The following is a 19,396-nucleotide window of genomic DNA, read 5'->3' as shown; positions in this document are numbered from 1 at the left end:
TTCCTGCCAAAACCGGGGCGTCATTATCCCCAACAGCGTCAAGGTGTTGAATGACGCTGTTGATGTACAGACAGAACAGTGTCGGAGCCAGGACACAGCCCTGTCTGACACCTCGGCGGACCGGGAATTTACCCGAGGGCTTGCCATCCCTCCCACACCTCACTACCGCAAAGTTGTTCTCATGCAGCCTAATGATGATTCTAAGGAGGTGGGGGGGAACTCCTAGCTTCTGCAGAACCTCCCATAACTTCCCCCTCGGGACGAGGTCGAAGGCTTACCTCAGGTCCACGAAGACCATGTACAGTCGACCTCCCTCTATCGTAACCGTCTTCCAGTACAGGAGAAGGAGGCGAAAGATTTGGTCCATGGTCGACGTGTTCTTCCTGAAGCCAGCCTGTAGAGGGCTCAGGATGTCATTGACCTCGACCCAATCTAGGAGATGGTCCAAGATGAGGCGCGCGAAGAGCTTTTGGGGCACATCTATGAGGCTTATAGGCCTGTAATTGGAAGGGAGCAGAGTAGAGCCCTTCTTGTGGATGGGCACAATCTCTGCCCCCAACCACGACCCAGGGATCGCCATACCTCCGAGAATGGCATTAAATAAAACGAGAAGGTATGGGCCCCAGATATCCGGGTGGTGCCTAAATAGATCCCCGGGTAACCTATCCAGGCCTGGCGCCTTCCCCACTGCTAGACGTTCTAGGGCAAGCTCCACTTCCCCCAGGGATAATTCCATTCCGAACTCCTGTGTACCCAAGGGCAGTTGCAGCTCTGCGGCCGGGCAGGGACTGGTATCTTGGTAAAGAGCCCCAAAGTGGGCCTCCCAGACCGCAGGGGCTATATTAGACTCAGTCGCTTTACTGAGTTCCCCTGACCCATTATTTACAAGGGCCCAAAATTGCCGGGAGTCCCTGAATTTGAGGGCATCGTAGAGGTCCTGCCAATACTTCCAGTCCCACTCGGACCTTGCAGCCGCCAGCACTGATTTATGGTGGTTCCTTAGGTCACGCACTTTGGCCTTGTCTGACTCCTCTTTTATGGCTGCAATGAGCTCAGATTTTGCTGCCCTGCAGTCTGGGGTGTACCAGGTGGGGAGAGGGGTCCTTTTCTTTCGAATTGGGACCTCCGGATGGAATACCTCGGCCAAGTCCCTCACTAAAACCTGGTGAATGTTTCCCAGTTTCTCACAGTAATCAGGGGTTCTTGGTTCGTTCAGGAGGGCATCCACCTCCATAAAACTTGGGAGCGCCAGCTCATATAATTTCTTGATGGACTCTTCCGACCTTACAAGCTTTCCCCACTTAACTCGGCGCCTGTTTGTGGTCAGGAGCAAATCCCCCTTATCAACCCCTTGGCCAGCTGGGGATGAGTCCGTCAGGGGCAAAGGGCACACAATATTTAGGCAAAGGGCGTTGTGGTCGCTGTCTGACCTCTTAATAACCCTAAAGTCCAGCACTTTGGGCCAAAGTGAAATGTCCACCATGATATAATCTAGCCTCGACTCATGGCCCCTCCTATTGAAAGTACACACCGAGGGGGTATCGGAAGGGGTACGACCATTACACGCCCTCAGCGCGCTATTCAGGGTAAGGGACATGAGTTGTAAGGCTAGAGGGGACCAGGCTTTAGGGTGAGGAGAAGAAGAGGGTGGAACCCCCCAATGGTCGTCCTCGGCCGTAAGGACACCATCGAGTAAACCTTCCAAAGGTTCAAAGTGGCAATTGAAGTCTCCTCCAAGTACCACCTTGTAGTCACCCGGAAGTTGGCCCAAGAAGGAAGCCAGATCATTTAAGGTAGGTGATTCACTTGGCGAGGCAACCGGGCGCGAGTAGACGTTGACAATGGCCCACGGAGTTTTGCCAGGCCAAGTGAGCCGCACACACTGGATGTCCTGCGAACACGTGCGAACCTGCTCCGCTTGGCACCCAGTGTGACTCGCAATCCAGATTGCCAAGCCACCAGATGGCCTCCCCCTCCCAGCCCATTTGGCAGGGATTTCAAATACTTCAAACCCTCTCTTGGTCTGAGCGGCCCTCGCCCAAGTCTCCTGTAGGAGAAGAATATCACATCCACCTACCAGGGAGTCCCATTCAGGAGAGCCTTCCTTGTTCGCAATTCCTGCCACATTCCAGGAGAGAATTCTCAGTCCTGGGTCAAGTGGCAGGCTGCCCTGAGCTCCAGCAGGAGGTTGCGGGGTAGCCATGGGTAAACCAACGTCTAGGGCACCGGTTCCGCCGACAGCGGTGGCAGCAGGGCCAGCCCGCTCCACTGCCCCTGTTTGCGGAATATGGGCTGACCCGGTGTTAAGTGGGGGACTCAGTTGGCACAGATTGTCAATCGTGTCAGCCCCTCGCTCATTAGCGGCCTGGAGCCGGGTTGGTTCCAACATAGGGATCACACCCAAACCCACACGGCTTTGCACGTCATCCACCCTATTCTCAGGACCAGACAGGATTGGCCTGGTTTGTGGTCAATCGACCTGGTCCAGACAGGAAAACCTGTTGTGATGTATGAAGTTTGCCTGAGCAGTTGGTAAGGGGTGCCTTGGTCTGTAACGGGAGCCATCTACAGCAAAGCCCACCCTGGTCCATCCCTTCTCACTCCCTCCCACCGTGTTGCTACCACTAGGATAGAAATAAGAAAGGGGTACAAGTTCTATTGTGGACTTATCAGGCCTTACAAGCCAGTTGCAGATGTAATTTGCAACGTGTGGGCTCCTAAAACTTAAGACGATGCAATCCCCTGACCTGTTCTTTTTGGTAGAACCAATCCATGGGATCCTCCTTACCATCAGAACCTCACCCTTCAATTTTGGAGGCAGCGGTCTATTGATACTGAGCCAGCTTATGACCTTATTGCGTAGGGAGTCTTGAGACTCCCTAACACCACCAGCTAGCTCAGGAACTCCCACCATGATTGCCGTGTATGGAACAGCTTCTGGGGGCAGATTGACCTCCCTGCGTCTATCTGGGGGAGGGACACAACCATCGCTTGGGACATTTGTAGGACCCACTGTCGCCCTTGACTGCGGCGCAAGCCGCGGCGCAGGGGGTAACTTAGATCTCCTAGGGGCCGGAACAGGGGGCCTAGGCACTGGAGGTAACAAAGTGCGCGTCTGAGAAATAGACGCACCATTTGCACTAGGCAATGCCCTACTGGAAACCTGGGGCAATGTGGTAGGAGGTAAGCTATTCCCAGGTGGTTCCCCGGTGGCTATGGGGGCGTTTGTAGCTACACCAGGGCTTCTCCTAGTAAGGATATTTTCCCGGGACTGGAGTAGATTCTCTATAGCCTCTAATCTGACTGAGGTGGGGGTTAACAAATTCTTGATAATAGCTGTGAGGGAATTAATTACTATATCTGAACTATTAGAAGATAGCCCACCAAAGATAAATGGGCCCGCCGCCGCTGGTGATAACACAGGAGCTGGCGAGGCCACAAGATCCGACCCAGACCCAGATAGAATGAGCTCAGGGGAGACCGAAATATCTATACTATCTTCAAGGGTTGATTCAGATGCAACAATTTTTGCCCTTTTTGCCCTCTTTATTTCAGCAGGCCTTTTTCTTTTTAGAGGCTGTGCCACCCCACTATCTACAAGGACTGTTGACAAGGCCGCTTGACCCGCTTCCAACGTGTTTAGACCCATATTATCCAGGACAGCAGAGTGGTCGGAAATCCCCGTTGGCCGTGGGGAATCCCGATCCCTCTGCGTAACCGGAGTTCTTAACTGTCGAAGTACCGACTCAATAGTCTGGTCGATGCTGTCCAGCAGAGACATATGGGTAGCGTCCGTGGTGATGGGTGTACTAGCATCATTTGAGACAGATTCCCCAAGGTCCAAGAACACACTTTCAGGACCCATCTCAAGGTGAGAGTCCGTAGATGAGTGACACTTGCTGGTTTGGGAGCTCGCCTTGGGAAAAAAAATTTCCAAAGTGCTTGTGCCATGTTGTACCGACTTACTCCTTAAAGCTCTAGATGCCATAATGAGGTAAATGATGGAACAATTTAACCAGGGCGTTAGAGGGGGGGCCCGGTCCGGTCTCTACCGGCCTCTAACGGCCTAGAACGGCCCGCTCTTTGCCCGGTCTTCGCCCCGGTGACCGCCCCGCGCGCGTCCCGCTGCGCGCGTGAGGAGATTCTCTTAAGTGTAACAAGGGGGCGTGTCACTGGGAGGGGGCGCGAGGCGCGGCAGGAAGAGGAACCAGCTGGCGCTGCCAGATGGACTGCTGGTCCTCGCAGTCCCGCTCGCCTCCGCCTCTCACCTCCACTGCGGCCGGACTTGCAGCAAATGAATCCCCAGCAGGGCGTTGGCTCCCAACCACTCCTGTGGCGAGCAGAAACTGGAAACAACACAAACTCCTCACTCGAGCGGCACCCGCGAAGCGGGGGCCGCGAGGAGTTAAGTTCACTCAGGCGGGGGGGCGTGGCACTGGGAGGGGGCGCGAGGCGCGGCGGGAAGAGGAACCAGCTGGCGCTGCCAGATGGACTGCTGGTCCTCGCAGTCCCGCTCGCCTCCGCCTCTCACCTCCACTGCGGTCGGACTTGCAGCAAATGAATCCCCAGCAGGGCGTTGGCTCCCAACCACTCCTGTGGCGAGCAGAAACTGGAAACAACACAAACTCCTCACTCGAGCGGCACCCGCGAAGCGGGGGCCGCGAGGAGTTAAGTTCACTCAGGCGGGGGGGCGTGGCACTGGGAGGGGGCGCGAGGCGCGGTGGGAAGAGGAACCAGCTGGCGCTGCCAGATGGACTGCTGGTCCTCGCAGTCCCGCTCGCCTCCGCCTCTCACCTCCACTGCGGCCGGACTTGCAGCAAATGAATCCCCAGCAGGGCGTTGGCTCCCAACCACTCCTGTGGCGAGCAGAAACTGGAAACAACACAAACTCCTCACTCGAGCGGCACCCCTAAATCAGTGGTTCTTAGCCTGTAGTTCGGAGCCTCCTTGGGGTCTGCAAATTCTTTTCAGGGGGTTCGCAACGACTTAGAAAATAAAATAATATTAACAGACTAATAAAGTGTATATAAATAAAGAAGCAAAATGTAAATTAAAAAAATTAAACCGTTCTGTAAATGTGAAGGAATTTAAAATTAGATGCTACACATTTAGTAAGTATCATCTGATTGATTTGTAGGAGCAGTGAAAATGCATCACACAGAACAAATTATGGACAATAAGTGGCCTCAATTGAATTTAGAAGAAGATTCTCATTACAATTTAGATTTTTCATATTTGTGAATAAAATATATTTCATAATTGTGTGTATGTGTTTGATGAATGCTTGTCTCTGCATGTTCTGTGGATTGTTTAGCAGTTCAAATCATCAGAAATGCTTATTCCAATACCGATTAAGTAGGGCTCCACAGAAGACAACAGGTTATGATCCACTGCCCTAATTCGTACCCTTCCCCTATATCTACCAATAACTTATCACATGCCCACGTCAATGAGAACTACATTTCATAGATACTCAAGCACATACATTCAAGTAAGAGTTCTCAATTTCTATAAAAGGAGCACGGTTGTCAAGTCTCAGCTTTACAACAGCTGCGGCCAGAGAGAAGATCGATACACTTTTACATGTGCCACTTAGCATGCTGTGTCCCTGCAAACTGCGAGGCTTCTTTGCAGCAGATTACACTGGGCTCTTAATTTGCATTTAATCTCCTATCCTTTGATTTCCCCATAAATCAGGATATATGTTTACATGCACAGAGGGTGCCTATGTACAATCCCAAAAGCCTTACAAATCAGTCCTCAAATGTCTTGCATGACACCCCCCTCCCTCCCCTTTTTTGTCAGTTCAACTGGATAAACAAAGTCTTGAAGCCCTGGACTTCCCTGTGCTGCCTGGCTCACTTTACGTGGCCTTTGGAGTTCTCTCCCTCCCCACCCCACAAACTACCTGCCTTTCTGTGGAGACTAGTAACCAGGATGAGGCGGAAAATACATTGGAGCTTAACCCTAGGAAGCTCCACCATGCAGTTAGCTGCTGAGACCTGCTTTTGTGAAAGAAGTACTCACCTTGCAAAAGCAGCAGGATATTTAACTGGTGAAAGTACTCTGTGTTAAATCCACTACATACGATCTAACTACACCCAGGTACCTATTCACAAGAGTAATTACATATATTTACTCATGTGCATATTTACTACTATACATTCAATCTTTTGCTATTCACAATTTCAGAAATTTGAGTTGCACCTAGGTGTAGACTTGCATGTCTCCACCCCATCAAATCAGGAGGGCGGAGCCGCCTACAACTGGTTTTACGAGGGTAAAGTTATTACCGGTAAGTTTGCCCATGTAGGTGTAAATCTCTGCCACCGTGCCTTAGATCTCCATGTGGAAGCGTAATGAGCAAACTATTCACTGTATATTTAAAGAAAATAAATATATTATTGTAAAATAAAAATGTAAAGTGATATTGATTTTTTTTAACTTCATGCTAATAAAATAAAACGCTAAAGGACATTAACAACAATTTAAATTAGTATAAGCTAATTTAAGTATAATATTTATAAATAATTTCTTAACTATAAATAAAATTAAAGAATTTCGACCCTCACTACCATTTTTATTTAATATGAAGTAAATTATGTTAAGAAAATCATATGTTTACTGGAAAATATAATAAGTCAATTTTTTTAGTATTAAGTTCACTTAAATGGCATTATGCAATTAACTGAACATTGGTTCCTATAAGGTGTTATTTTATTTCCCTGCCTCCTGTTGTCTACAAAAGGGTGTTGCAGTACCTGTGATAGGGCATGTGTTGTGCTTGGCTTACTCCGAGGCTGGGCTGAAGTACATTTACACCAGTTTTTACCCTCTTAGAGCTGCAGTAACATTACCTCCTCGTCAGCCCTCCCCGTCCCAGTCCTAACTACATGAGCATAGCTCCTCCCACCAGAAACTCCCAAGCAACTTGAAACCCATCCCTTCCCTCCAGGCCACACCCATACCCTGAGGCATATAATCCAGTGACCTGCCAATCAACAACCTGTTTGTTTATTCTGCGGAATCACTTCCGAGCAGACTTCGTCGAGGGGGGCACTGGAATTGGCCTCCTATCTGGTAAGTGTGAAACGGGATGTTGAGCGCCCGTTTTTAACCCCTATTGTGCCTGTTTTTGTTTTACCTTGTGGGCATTTACTTTGAGTCCCTGCTGTAGCGGGACCATGGGGTTGGGGTTCGGACTGCCTGGTGGTGGTGTCTCCCTGCTGCAGCCTCCCCTCTTCCGGGTTCGTTCCCTGCTCTAGCGGGTGCTCCCAGGGAGGGAGGGGGGGGGTGTGGCTGGCTTTTTCAGCACGCCGAGGGCGTGCCGGTTTGGCTTCTCTGTCTCTACCCATACTCTTGGTGCTCGTTTCTTTCGTGCCCGTGTTTTCCCCCTTTTTATTGCTTCCTGCAATCCTTGGTGGTGTATGGGGTTGCGGGGAGGGGGGGGGGGGGGGGGGGGACTGCCTTTGTTTGGTCCGTGGGGGCCCGATGTTAAGGTTCAGTCCGACTTTGATCTTACCTAGGTTAGGTTCTCTTCCCCGCGTTTCTGTAGTTGGAGCTCCCTCTACTGGCGGTCCTAATTGCCGTTTTTGTGTTGCTGGAGGGATTTGCATGGGGCTTGATTTCGAGTCTTGGCCTCTTCCTGCTCTGCTGTGGTGGGGCCCCATGGTGTTTTTCCCTTGTCCTTGGCCTGTCTCTGCTGTCTGTGGGGGTCATGTGGGGTTTGGAGGCTCTGCTCTCCTGCAGTTCTGCTGGGGCGGTGGGGAGTTCTTACCTCTGGTTTCACTGGTTCCTGGGGCGGGGTCTTCTGGGTTTCTTCGTGTCCTTACAGTTGGGCCCTGTTCAATCATTTCCTTTTGTAGGTTGGTGGTCTTCACTGATAGGGCGGTTTGAAGCCCAGCCTTCGGTCCTGTGTTGGGATTGGCTCCCGGTCCAGGTGGCGTTCCCTGGTTGGCCCTTGGGGATTTTTGCTTGATTGGTCTGGGTATATCTTGGGGTCTGGGTTTCTGTTCTCATGTTTACAACATGGAGGGTAGAGGTGCAGACGTGCGTGAGCTCGGCTGTGAGGATGGAGAGGTGGTCGCTGGTTCTTCCTCTGCTCCTTCCATGGCGGATATTCAGAAAATGATTGAGGCTGCTGTGGCGGCGGCCTTTGTGGCTCATGTTCCCAAGGGGCCTAAGAGACAGAAATTGAATGCCTCGGCTGAGGTAGATCCGGATGTTGACTCTGATGAGGAGGTGAAGGGTCGTTTTGTCCAAGGGGCTGACCTTCGCTGTGTTTTGCAGCATGTTTGGGACAATCTGGGATTCCCTGATCCTGTGGTGGGTGGAGAGTCTGAAGACTTCTTCGCCAATTACCTGAAGAAAGATCCGGAAAGCCTCCCCATTCATACGTCTGTGAGGAAGGTGCTGGAGGGGGAGTGGAAGGATGTTGACAGGCATGCCTTTCCCCGGTTTCTGGCTAAGAGGTATCCCTTGCAGGGATTCACGGAGGAGTTTCCGGTTGTGGTGAAAGTGGATTCTCTGCTGGCTGGTATGGCGTCTCAGAGCCTGGTGGTGTCTGAGGATGTGGTACCTTCTGATCCTGGGGACAAGCGGGTTGAGGGGGCCTTGAAGCGGTCCTTTGCGGCCTCCAATCTGGCTGTTCGGTCTGCAGCTTACACCAGCTATCTTGTTCAGTCGCTTCTTAAGGACTGTCAGGGTATTTCTGCGCAGCTCATGCAGGATATGGATCCCTCTGAGTCTTTGTCCATGTTGGAACAACAATTGCGTTTCATGGCTGACTTGTCCTTCGACTCCCTTAGTGCTGCGGCGGCGGCTGCTGGTGCCTCGGTTGCTGCTAGGAGGCAGTTGTGGCTTAAGTCTTGGAAGGCGGAAGCTGCTCAGAAGGCGGCCGTGATGAAGATTCCCTTCACGGGCTCTAAGCTGTTTGGGGAGCCGTTGGAAGCTTTGATTAAAAAGACAGCTGAGGACAAGAAGTTGTTGGCTCCGGTCCGCTCTTCTCAGAAAGGGAAGTTTGCGGGTTATAAGCGGGCTTTTGGGCAAGCGTTTCAATCTAAGATGGCTGCTCAGCCCTTTCGTGGTAGGGGACGTGGCCGGGGTGTCCCTTCCTTCCACAAGTCCCGGGGTCAACAAGGTGCTTCCTCTTCTGCAGGTCCCTCCAAGTCGTGACTATGTGATGGATTCCTTGAAGGTGCCGGTTGGGGGTCGCCTCACCTCTTTTTTGCCAGTCTGGGAGGAGTTCGTTCAGGATCTGTGCGTTCTGCAGGTGGTACGACTGGGCTACAGAATAGAATTTGGGACTCCTCCGGTGGATGTGTTCAAAGCTACCCCTGTTCCCGGGTCTCTGGCAAGATGTCGTGCTCTATTGGACGGAGTTTGGGACTTGGTGTCAAAGGGTGCTGTGGTGAGGGTGCCTGTGAGTCAACAGGGTCGGGGGGTGTACTCAATCCTGTTTTTGATCCAAAAGCCAAATGGGGACTTCCGTCCGGTCCTGGATCTAAAGGCGGTGAACTTGTGTGTCCCTCATCGGTCCTTCAAAATGGTGACTCTACAGTTGATTCTTCCCTTCCTGTCGGTGGGGGATTTCCTGACTTCTCTCGATCTACGGGATGCCTATTTTCATGTGCCAGTGCACGCGGATTCGCAGAGGTTCCTGCGTTTCTGTGTGGGGGTGGATCACTACCAGTTCCAGGTATTGCCGTTTGGCCTGTCTGCCTCTCCGAGGGTGTTTACTAAGGTGTTGGCGCCCTTGGTGGGTTTGTTGCATGCTAAGGGTATACAGGTTTTCCCTTACTTGGACGATTGGTTGATTTCTTCCTCTTCTTTCCTTCAGGCTCAGTCACAATCCCGGGAGGTTTGCAGTCTCCTTCAACGGTTCGGGTGGATTCTGAACTTGGAGAAATCCCATCTTCACCCCACTCAGGAACTGTTGTTCATTGGGGGGGGGGGTTCAACACCAGGTTGGGGAAGGTCTTCCTGTCGGAGCCCCGCAGACTGACTCTTGTGCACGAACTGAAGAAGGTGTTGGGGGCTCAGTCTTCCACGGCTCGCCAGTGGTTGCGTGTTCAGGGGCTGATGTCAGCAACTGTGATGATTGTTCCTTGGGCCCGTTTACACTTATACCCCCTTGTGAATCATCTTCTGGAGCATTGGTATCCGGCCTCTCTGGATTACGAGCTGTTGGTTCCGGGGGGTGTGTCCATCGCCCGGGAGTTGTCCTGGTGGCTGGTGGATCGGAACCTCTTGCAGGGCTCGCCCTTTGTGTCCCAGGTGAGGTTGGTCCTGACGACCGACGCCAGCGTACTGGGTTGGGGTGCGGTCTTGGGTCAGGAGTCTGTGCAGGGTCTTTGGTCTGTGCCGGAGGCGGAAATGTCCTCGAATTGGCGAGAATTGAAGGCGGTTCAGTTGGCGTTGTCTCATTTTCTGCCTTGGGTCCTCCAGAGGGATGTGATGGTGCGGTCCGACAACACGGTGGTGGTGTGTTATATCAACCGCCAGGGGAGCGCGAGGGTGGCTTCCCTCAATTTGTTGGCTCAAAGTATAGGCCTGTGGGCGGAGTCTCACTTGTTGTCTCTGAGGGCTTTACATCTGCCTGGGATTTTGAACTCGGAGGCGGATCGCCTGAGCAGGGTGTTTCCTTCCCTGTCGGACATGTGCCTGTCTCAGGATGTGTTTCGCTGCCTGATGGCCCGGTTCGGGGTCCCAGTGGTGGACCTGTTTGCAGCCCCGGGGAACGCCTTGAGGGAGACGTTTTGTTCTCTGGTTCGCTCTGCCGAGGTTTGGAGGGTAGATGCCCTGTCCTTCCAGTGGGAGGGGGGCCTGATGTATGCCTTTCCCCCTATTGCCCTGCTGCCGCGTGTTCTGCTGAAGGTCAAGTTGGATCGGGCTTCGGTGATCCTGGTGGCTCCGGATTGGTCCAGGCGGCCTTGGTTCCCTCTGTTATTGAAGTTGGCAGTGGGGCCTTGCTGGAGGTTGCCAGTGGTCCCTTGTCCCTTGTCGTTTCCCCCTCTGTCTCTGGAGTGTCTGGTCCGCCTGAGGCTGGCGGGTTGGCTGTTGAGAGGATGAACCTTGTGGCGTTGGGGTGTTCTCCTTCTGTGGCGGAATTTATTCAGAGGTCCAGGCGCCCTTCGACTCTCAAATCCTATGCCCGGCATTGGGTTTCTTTTCAGTCTTGGTGTACGGCGCGTGGGTGGTCTGCGTTGGCAGTGGATCCGGTATTGGTCTTGGACTTTTTGAAGGACGGCTTTGACTTGGGTCTGGCTGTTTCCTCCCTGAGGGCTCAGTGGGCTGCTGTTCGGGCCTTTCGGGGTTCGGTCTGTGACCCGGTGGTTCCCCTGGTGTCCCGTTTGTTGCGGAGTTGCTTCCTTCAGAAGCCTGTCATTCGGTCCTTTGCTCCTAGTTGGGATCTGCCTCTGGTTTTGGGGGCTTTGCAGGGGGCTCCCTTTGAACCTCTGCTGGAGGTGTCTTTGAGGTTTCTGACGATCAAGGTGCTGTTCCTGGTGGCTATTACGTCGGCTAGGCGGATTGGGGAATTGGGCTCCTTGCTTTGTTCGGCCCCTTTTTTACGTTTCTTTCCTGATCGGGTGGTACTGCGGCCTGATCCTTCCTTTGTTCCCAAGGTCCCTTCCTCTTTTCACTGCTCTGCGGATCTGGTTTTGCCTGTTTTTTGTCCTGATCCTCTTTCAGAGGTTGAGGTGCGGCTGCACTGTTTGGACGTTCGGAGGGCTCTGGAGATCTATTTGTTGCGTACTGGGCCGTTTTGTAAGGTGGAATCCCTTTTTGTGACCTTTGGCCTGGCTGGTCAGGGTCTTAAGCCTTCTGGGGCTACCTTCAGTCGTTGGCTGCGTTGGGCTGTGGGTGCTGCATATGAGGCCTGTGGTGTGTTGGCTCCTGGGTCTGTTCAGGGGAGGTCGACTCGGGGGTTGGCGGCTTCCTGGGCTTGTTTTCAGGGGGCTTCCATGGCTGAAATCTGCAGGGCCGCTACCTGGAGTTCTCCGCACACCTTTATGTCCCATTATCGTTTGGTGGTTGGGGGGACTGATTCTGCTGGGTTTGGGGACGCTGTGTTGCGTTCTACTCCGGTGGTGTGACTTTCTGTGCTTTAATAAAGTCTGGTTTTTTTTTGCTACTGAGTGAAGCCGATTATTGCTTTGGTATCTGCTCATGTAGTTAGGACTGGGACGGGGAGGGCTGACGAGGAGGTAATGACCGGTTACTCACCGGTAATATTCATTACTCCGAGTCGTAGCCCTCCCCGTCCCAGTCCAGGTTCCCATCCCTCCCTCCCTGTTTCGGCTTCTTGTGCTTGTTGGGTACAGGTTGTTGATTGGCAGGTCACTGGATTATATGCCTCAGGGTATGGGTGTGGCCTGGAGGGAAGGGATGGGTTTCAAGTTGCTTGGGAGTTTCTGGTGGGAGGAGCTATGCTCATGTAGTTAGGACTGGGACGGGGAGGGCTACGACTCGGAGTAATGAATATTACCGGTGAGTAACCGGTCAATACTACTCCATGTACTACAAAATGCAATATTTGAATAGGCCTCCCTTCCCAATGTTTATTAAGTCCTGACCCTTGGACTAAAGATTCCAATAGTGAATGGACATACAAACCTGTCCATGACGTACCAGCTACGTCCAGGGATTCATTATGTATGGGCCTAGAATGGGGGTTCACTATAAATGTAGGACGGCATCGGTGAAATCACCTGTATTTCTCAGTCTTTAGACTTCTCTATAAATGATCTGTGCTTTCAAATTGGACCTATATAAGTTCCTCCTCAGGCAGATGCCTTTGCAGTCTACAATAGCAGGGAGCACGACAGTCCTAGCATAATCTTCTGCCAACATAACTACAGTATACCTACAACAAAAACAAATTAAAACCTTAATTGACAACACTCACAACCAGATTCACAACTATAGAATAAAGGAGTAGCTGTTTCACCATGCCAGTCCATCATACCTATATTCATGCCGATACCTGCCAGCATAGGGAAAGAATAACTGAGCATCCAACACTGACCGAAAAACAGTGTTCTCGGCTAGCATTCCATATGAAAAAATAAAAAATGATGGATGGAATCCTGAACAAATTAAACATTCATCCCCAGTCACAGATCTGGGTTTATTCCATAACTGTTTTTCTCACCAGCACACCCCAGTTTGGACCCAGCCATATGCAAACCACTCTTGACCTTGCCCCTGATGTGAACAGTCCAGCCAGAACTGCCAGACCAGGTCCGCCCTGAACCGGAAACAAGCATCCTGGCACTGGTTTTGGGGTATCACCCCTTATCAGCCAGGCAAGCTTGAATCCAGAGGCACAGTGAGCACGGGACCCACGTCTGGGCATACCCTTCCCACTTAAGGTTCAAAAAGCACCCCAAATTTTTTTTGGTTCGAATGATTCACCCCAAGGCACAGATCTAGGTTCATTCCATCGTTTTTTGGAACACCATGCAACCCCAGATTGAACCCAGTGATATGCAAATCCGTCTTGACCCTCCTCCCGATGGGAACAGTCCAGCCCAAACTGCCAGGTTCTCCCTTGACCAGAAACAAGCATTCTCAGGCTAATTTTGGCGTCTCACCTCTCATCAGCCATGCGAGTTTGAATCCTGTGGCACAATGAGCATGAGGCCCACGTCTGGGCATACCCTTCCCACTTAGGGCAACAAAAGCAAAACAGTCCAGCCCGAACTACCAGGCCACGTCCCCTGGGCGTGATGAACAAAAATCACATTTGGTGTCTGGAAATAGTCCAAAAGAAGGGGAGCTGAAGGTCCCCAAAATTGTCAACTGTCAAACAGCCAGACAGGCCGTGCGAGGAGGGGAAGCTTTACACGTATTCTGCCTGTGACCAAGGCTGGAGGCTAAGGCCTGCCAGTCTCTTAGCTGGGTAACGTACATCTCTCAGGAATATGCAAAACCTCCTAACCCCGAAGCACCAGTACTTGCCTGCTTCTCGAAATCAGTATATGTGCCCTGTGAGGAAGGGGACACTGTTGGAGGGATTGAGGTCCAGTGGATGATTCAGGTAAGTGAAGCCCTGTAGCGAGCTGTGAGGAGACAGCTGCTGCACCGATCTGGCCACTGCCTGTTTGCAGGTTTAAGTCAGCAACCCCATATGCCATAGGGTACCCCGTGAACTTTACCATATCGATCAGGCCATCGCACATTTGTAAGTGTGTAAGTTGGCGACCCCTTGTGCCAAAGGGGGCTGCTGTGAAGAGGCATACTGCTGAGCTGATTGAGCCATCACCAGAGTGAAGAGCAAATGTGGTGACCCTGAATGCCAGGGATGGTCACTGAAAAAAAGACAAGAATCACAGCCTGGTTGATGCTATTGTTGTGAGGACAGGGTGCCGTGCTGACCCGTGTGGGCCAAAGCCCAGACTGAGGAATTGAAATTGCTCCCGACTCCCACCATCTGTGATGAAGACCAAATATAGTTGCATCCGAGGGTTGTCAAGGACACCCATCCGCGGTCCCTGCAGAGCAGCATGTGTGTTACTCACCAGAGGCAGCTGCTGCGCCTGCAAGAGAGACACTCTCAGAGACTCTGATCAGAGAATCCCTGCTGATGCAGGCAAGACCTAGTGAGACACCGGATGCCCCAAGGAAACTTGCCTGCCACATGGCACTTTTTCGTTGGAAATGTTTTGACTTTTTTAACAGAGTCAGAGTGGGACTCCCGGGCATCAGATTGCTAGTAGGGCATAACCTGAATGTAGCCTATAGTGAATGGGGAATAACCACCATCATCAGTGAGAGGGAAGTGGGTCTCAGGGGACTGCCTATTTAAAACTTGAGCCCTGACCTCGCGGGCTGTGTGTATTGTTTGTGGATGTTGCCCTTTTGTCATAAAAGAAAGTATTTAACAAGACAATCATTTATTGCTGCTATTGTACATTTTTGAGTTGTTAGCCTGTGTTCCATCCCATTCTGTGCCTCCCCCAAGAAGTCTTGAACTGCTCGACCCGCACTACAACCGAGATTCAAGTGCTGAAAGGGTACTTGGCCAAGTTGCGTAGGACCTACAGCGTGTCAGGCCCCCACAGATCAGTAGTAAAAGGCCTCAACCACCATGCTTGGGCACAGGAGCTCCTGCTTGCCCCATGGCCCCCTGAAAGGGGTTCTGACAAAGTATAACATTCTTCACATTTTATTTTATATTTTCTAAATGCATTTTTTACTCAGACAACATATCAGTAAGTTTCACATTATTACCTTCACAAATAAGTTGAGCATTCCTCTTGTTAGCAGCGAGGTTAATGCAGAAGGATATTAGTTCCAGGTCAATGCGCTCATCAGCATACTCAAACATCATTCTCATTAACTGTTAAAATAAAAGAATCAACAAATATTATAAAGGTTTAACTGGATAAAAGCTTATGCATCATAAACTTATAATTAAAGGCAAAATATTCAAACTATAAATACGTAAGCAAAATGTACAATACTGTTGCTCTATACAAGTGCTCATTAGCACCATAGGTCGAAATGTAAGATTAGATGGGCTCAGAATGCTTAGGAAGTGGGCACTGATTTATTTTATTTGCCCATAAGTAAAGCCTTCATTGTCTGGCCGGTACCAAGGTTTAAGACGGTGGAGAAAATGCCCCTCTCGTCCCACTTTCTCCCCTCTCCCCACTGGCACTGGTTCTGTGCTCTGCAGATTACAGGGGGCGACAGTGACAATACGCATTAAGTATGATTGGTACTTGCGGAGGGTGCTGCTGGGAGAAATTCAGAAACTGCCAATTATCGGTGCAAGATAAAATGACAACATGAGATGAGGGCAAAGGGAGTTCCTGGGTAAAGAGGGTGGTGTCCAAAATCTTGAGCATGATGAGCATTAAAGTGGAGAGCTTACTCTGGCAGCTGGACAACATTTACAGCATTTTTAGATAATAGTTGTGGTTCAAGGGTTGGCAAGCAAGGGGGGCTGGAAGGGAGCATCATAACCAAAGGTTTGAGCAAGGTTAGCCAAAGCTGGTCAAAAGCAAAAAGAGAGAGGCGGCATTGAACAACTTTATCAGTGCGCACCGGCCAGGTTGTCAAACTGAGGAAGGAAAGTCTTGTGAAAATGTAATTTTTACCAATAGTCAAATTGCCTGCCCTTTTATCAAACACAATCACTGTTTCATCACTGTTTGCCTCCACATGCTTGGGTAGACAATGACTGTTTTCCCTGCTGCCTTTTTGCATAATTTATGCAGCATTCTAAGCCTGAAAAGGTATTGTTGTGATATATATATATATATATTTATATATACACACACACACACACACACACACACAACACCACAATCCTGGCTCACCACATCAGATGACAAAACCAAACAGGTACGGACCACCAGGTGTAGTTTAAAAAATGCAGTGCTTTAATTCAGAATCAAAGGATCCACGGCAACCAGTCTACTTCCGGCCAGCGCCTAGCATGACGCAATTTGACCGCTCCAACGCGGTCTTGATCACATGACGCGCTGCTGAAATTGTTCAGTGTAAATAGTGACAATTATGACAATGGGTCCACCAACGGAGACAAAGGAGGAAGGTGTCGCCTGCCACAGGATAATAGTGGAGCGTAACTACGCCTCCAATTGATAACATAAGGGAGATTTGACTGAAATCCAGGGAAAATATAACAAGTTCAGTCTAAACAAAGATACCGTACAAAAAACTTGTTTATTTGAAGATATTGAACAAATAGCAAGTAGCCATCACCTTCCTCAGAGCACTACAGGAGAGAACCACAAAAGCAGTACCATGCCAAACTAGTTCGGGTAATGACAGCTTCAGAATGATCATGAAATACAGCAAGCAACAAAAGTCACTTGGCAAGATTATACAGCAGAACTGGCCTCTGGTACTTAGCGATCCGGCGATTGGACCCCTGCTACCGCAGAGGGTGTTCATCACCTACAGCAAGGCTCCCTCAATGAGGGATATTCTAGTAAAACTAGTCCAGAGGTTGTAGACAACAGTAGCTGGATCAAAGCCATCAAAGGATTTTACAGGTGTAAGACATGTAAAGCACGTTCCTATGGAAGTAAGAAAAGCACATACTACACACCCTTTAGTGATAAAACATATAACATTTCTGAACTGTTGACATGTAAAACTGAATTTGCGGTCTATGGCCTGCTGTGCCCTTGTGGCCTTCAGTACATAGGCAGCACCAAACTGCCGGTTTACAAACGGGTGTTGCAACATCTGAGAGAGATTACAAACCAGGACAACACCTATCCAGTGGCGCGCCCAACCGCCCAGGTCCGTGTAAATGGGGTTCCATCTCCTGTGTTTCCTATCGAGCGTGGTACGCGCCAGTGGTGTCTGATGTCCCCCTGTTATTTGCCTTTGCCTTTGTGACAGAACCTCTAACGCAGCTTGTACGTTGCGATGGGCAAGTTTAGGGCTTGTGGTGGGAAAGCGGGTTCAAAGGTCGCATAGTGTTCTATGCAGACAAAAATTTTCTGTTTTTGAAGTATCCCTAGCACTCTGGGCCCAGTTGCCTGACTCTTCTTCCGCTCCAGGTTGATGTGTCCGGGCTCTGGGTTAACAAAAGCAACTCCTTTCTACTGGAGGTGAGGAGTGACGCCTTTGGGAATGGTTTTGTGTCCCAACATTCCGACCCAACGCAACTCATTCAAGTATTTAGAGATGCATGTGTCCCCCTCCCGGATCTGGCCTGGGCCCTTAATTTCCAGGAGCTGGACCTGTGGCTCAGGCCGATCACAGCCTTTGGGCCAACTTCCACTGAACCCCATGGAGCGCAATGCCCTGCTTAAAATGGTATGTCTGCCGCGTATAAGCTGGGCAACTATCTATATCCCATCCCCCCCGTAGTGTAGTGTAGTTCCTATATTCCCAATAGGCTCTGCGCATTGGAATAATATATCCTGCAGCTTAGACGTAGGATTTAAGTCGACTAGGTCTCTGCCGAATATATTAGACTTTATTGTGAGTGCCAGCTAGCTCAGAGGTCACTAGAAACGTTCTCAAATAAACAAGAAGGGATTAGTCTCTGACAACCATATAACATGACAACTTTGTTTCCCCAGAATGAAACGTATCTCTAGAGTCGTGGAAACAATAGACGGCTCTTTTCACTCAGTCAGATGTGCATGCTTCGTTTCACCAGAGTTGCTTAGAAATAGAGAGACGGGCGTTTTCAATAAAAGTATTTATTGAACAGTCTTATTTCTTAAGCATAAGAAATGCACTGCTACAATTGAAATGCTAGTTAAGAAGTACAATACATATAATACGAATAGTATTATAAAATAGTACTGTAAAAGCATGATATGGTTTCTAAGCCATAAACATAGAATACATAAAATGCAAAAAATACATACAGTGATAAAATAGTGGCTAAAAATACTCAACTGGTGCTTCTAAAATATGCCTACCCCGGTGTACCTAACCGAAGTCTAGTACGAGGGAGGGGTAAGTGTGGTGTAGCTTAAGTCTAGTAATTTTCTGCCAAGAATCTGTTCCAAGAATTCTCTAAGGGTCTAATCGGCTCCGTACCTTGGTTTTAGAACGATAGAGGTCTTGTATCTCTCTCTCAGGACTCATCTCCCAGCAACCCGCAAGGGTAGCCTGGAAACACCGGAGCTGGATTTCTCGGCAAGAGAAAAGACAGCATCTTCTCAGTGCGTCAGTTGAAGGGTCGGCTTCCTTCGGCACTTGCAGCAGCAGGGCGTCGGGCAATTAGTTAGTCGATCTGCTCCTAAACCGCAGTATGTTTGACTGGGCAAATGTAGGCATATTTATACTTTGAAGGTGCTGAGTTTGACGTAAGATTGGACATAATATCGTCACTAGTGCCTCATTTCCTTGAAAACTCCAGGAGTTCTTGGGTAAATTAGTATTCAAGCAAGGGGAAGTCCCTGAATGCTGAAGGCTGGTTTTTCCAAGAAATCGTTGTGGATTCTCGGAGTTTAGTGGAAGTAGCCATGCCGTATTTGGGCTGCACAGGCTAAGACTAAATAAGGCAATGATTCCTATGCCTATATAAGGACTGGGTGATTTATACCTATATATGGACATGCATCTGGAAAATTACCTAGATTCCCACATAACACCCACTCCACGATTATTAAGTTCAATAATACCTAAGCACTGAACATATCTAAAGCAAAGTGTTCACAATCCCACCCCAAAATACAAAAATGCATTTGAATAGGTTTGTTCACATGAAATGAGTATACACTGTATGCAAAAGTTTATAGGCGTCATATGAAATCAAGCATAAATCATGAGCATATATTCTTTAAATAAAACGAAAGTATATTCATCAATTGATACCTGAAATCTGTCCCATAGCATAAGTTTTTAACAGTGTTTGTATTCGAGGTTGAAGCCAAATATTGCCATATAGGAA

At 49.8% G+C, this 19,396-nt stretch overlaps 1 protein-coding gene across 1 annotated transcript in view; it reads right to left on the bottom strand.

Annotated features, from left to right (window-relative positions):
• Nucleotides 1-19,396, bottom strand: part of KIFAP3 (kinesin associated protein 3) — a 1,290,910-nt gene that overhangs the window by 530,927 nt on the left and 740,587 nt on the right. Inside the window, exon 12 of the mRNA XM_078686865.1 lies at nt 15,235-15,343. Coding sequence (XP_078542991.1) covers nt 15,235-15,343 — 109 coding nt within the window. The remainder of the gene's footprint in view (nt 1-15,234; nt 15,344-19,396) is intronic.

The sequence above is a fragment of the Lissotriton helveticus genome, chromosome 1_1 (assembly GCF_964261635.1).
Source record: "Lissotriton helveticus chromosome 1_1, aLisHel1.1, whole genome shotgun sequence".
Classification (NCBI taxonomy): Eukaryota; Metazoa; Chordata; class Amphibia; order Caudata; family Salamandridae; genus Lissotriton; species Lissotriton helveticus.
This window is presented reverse-complemented; position numbering and strand designations above follow the sequence as displayed.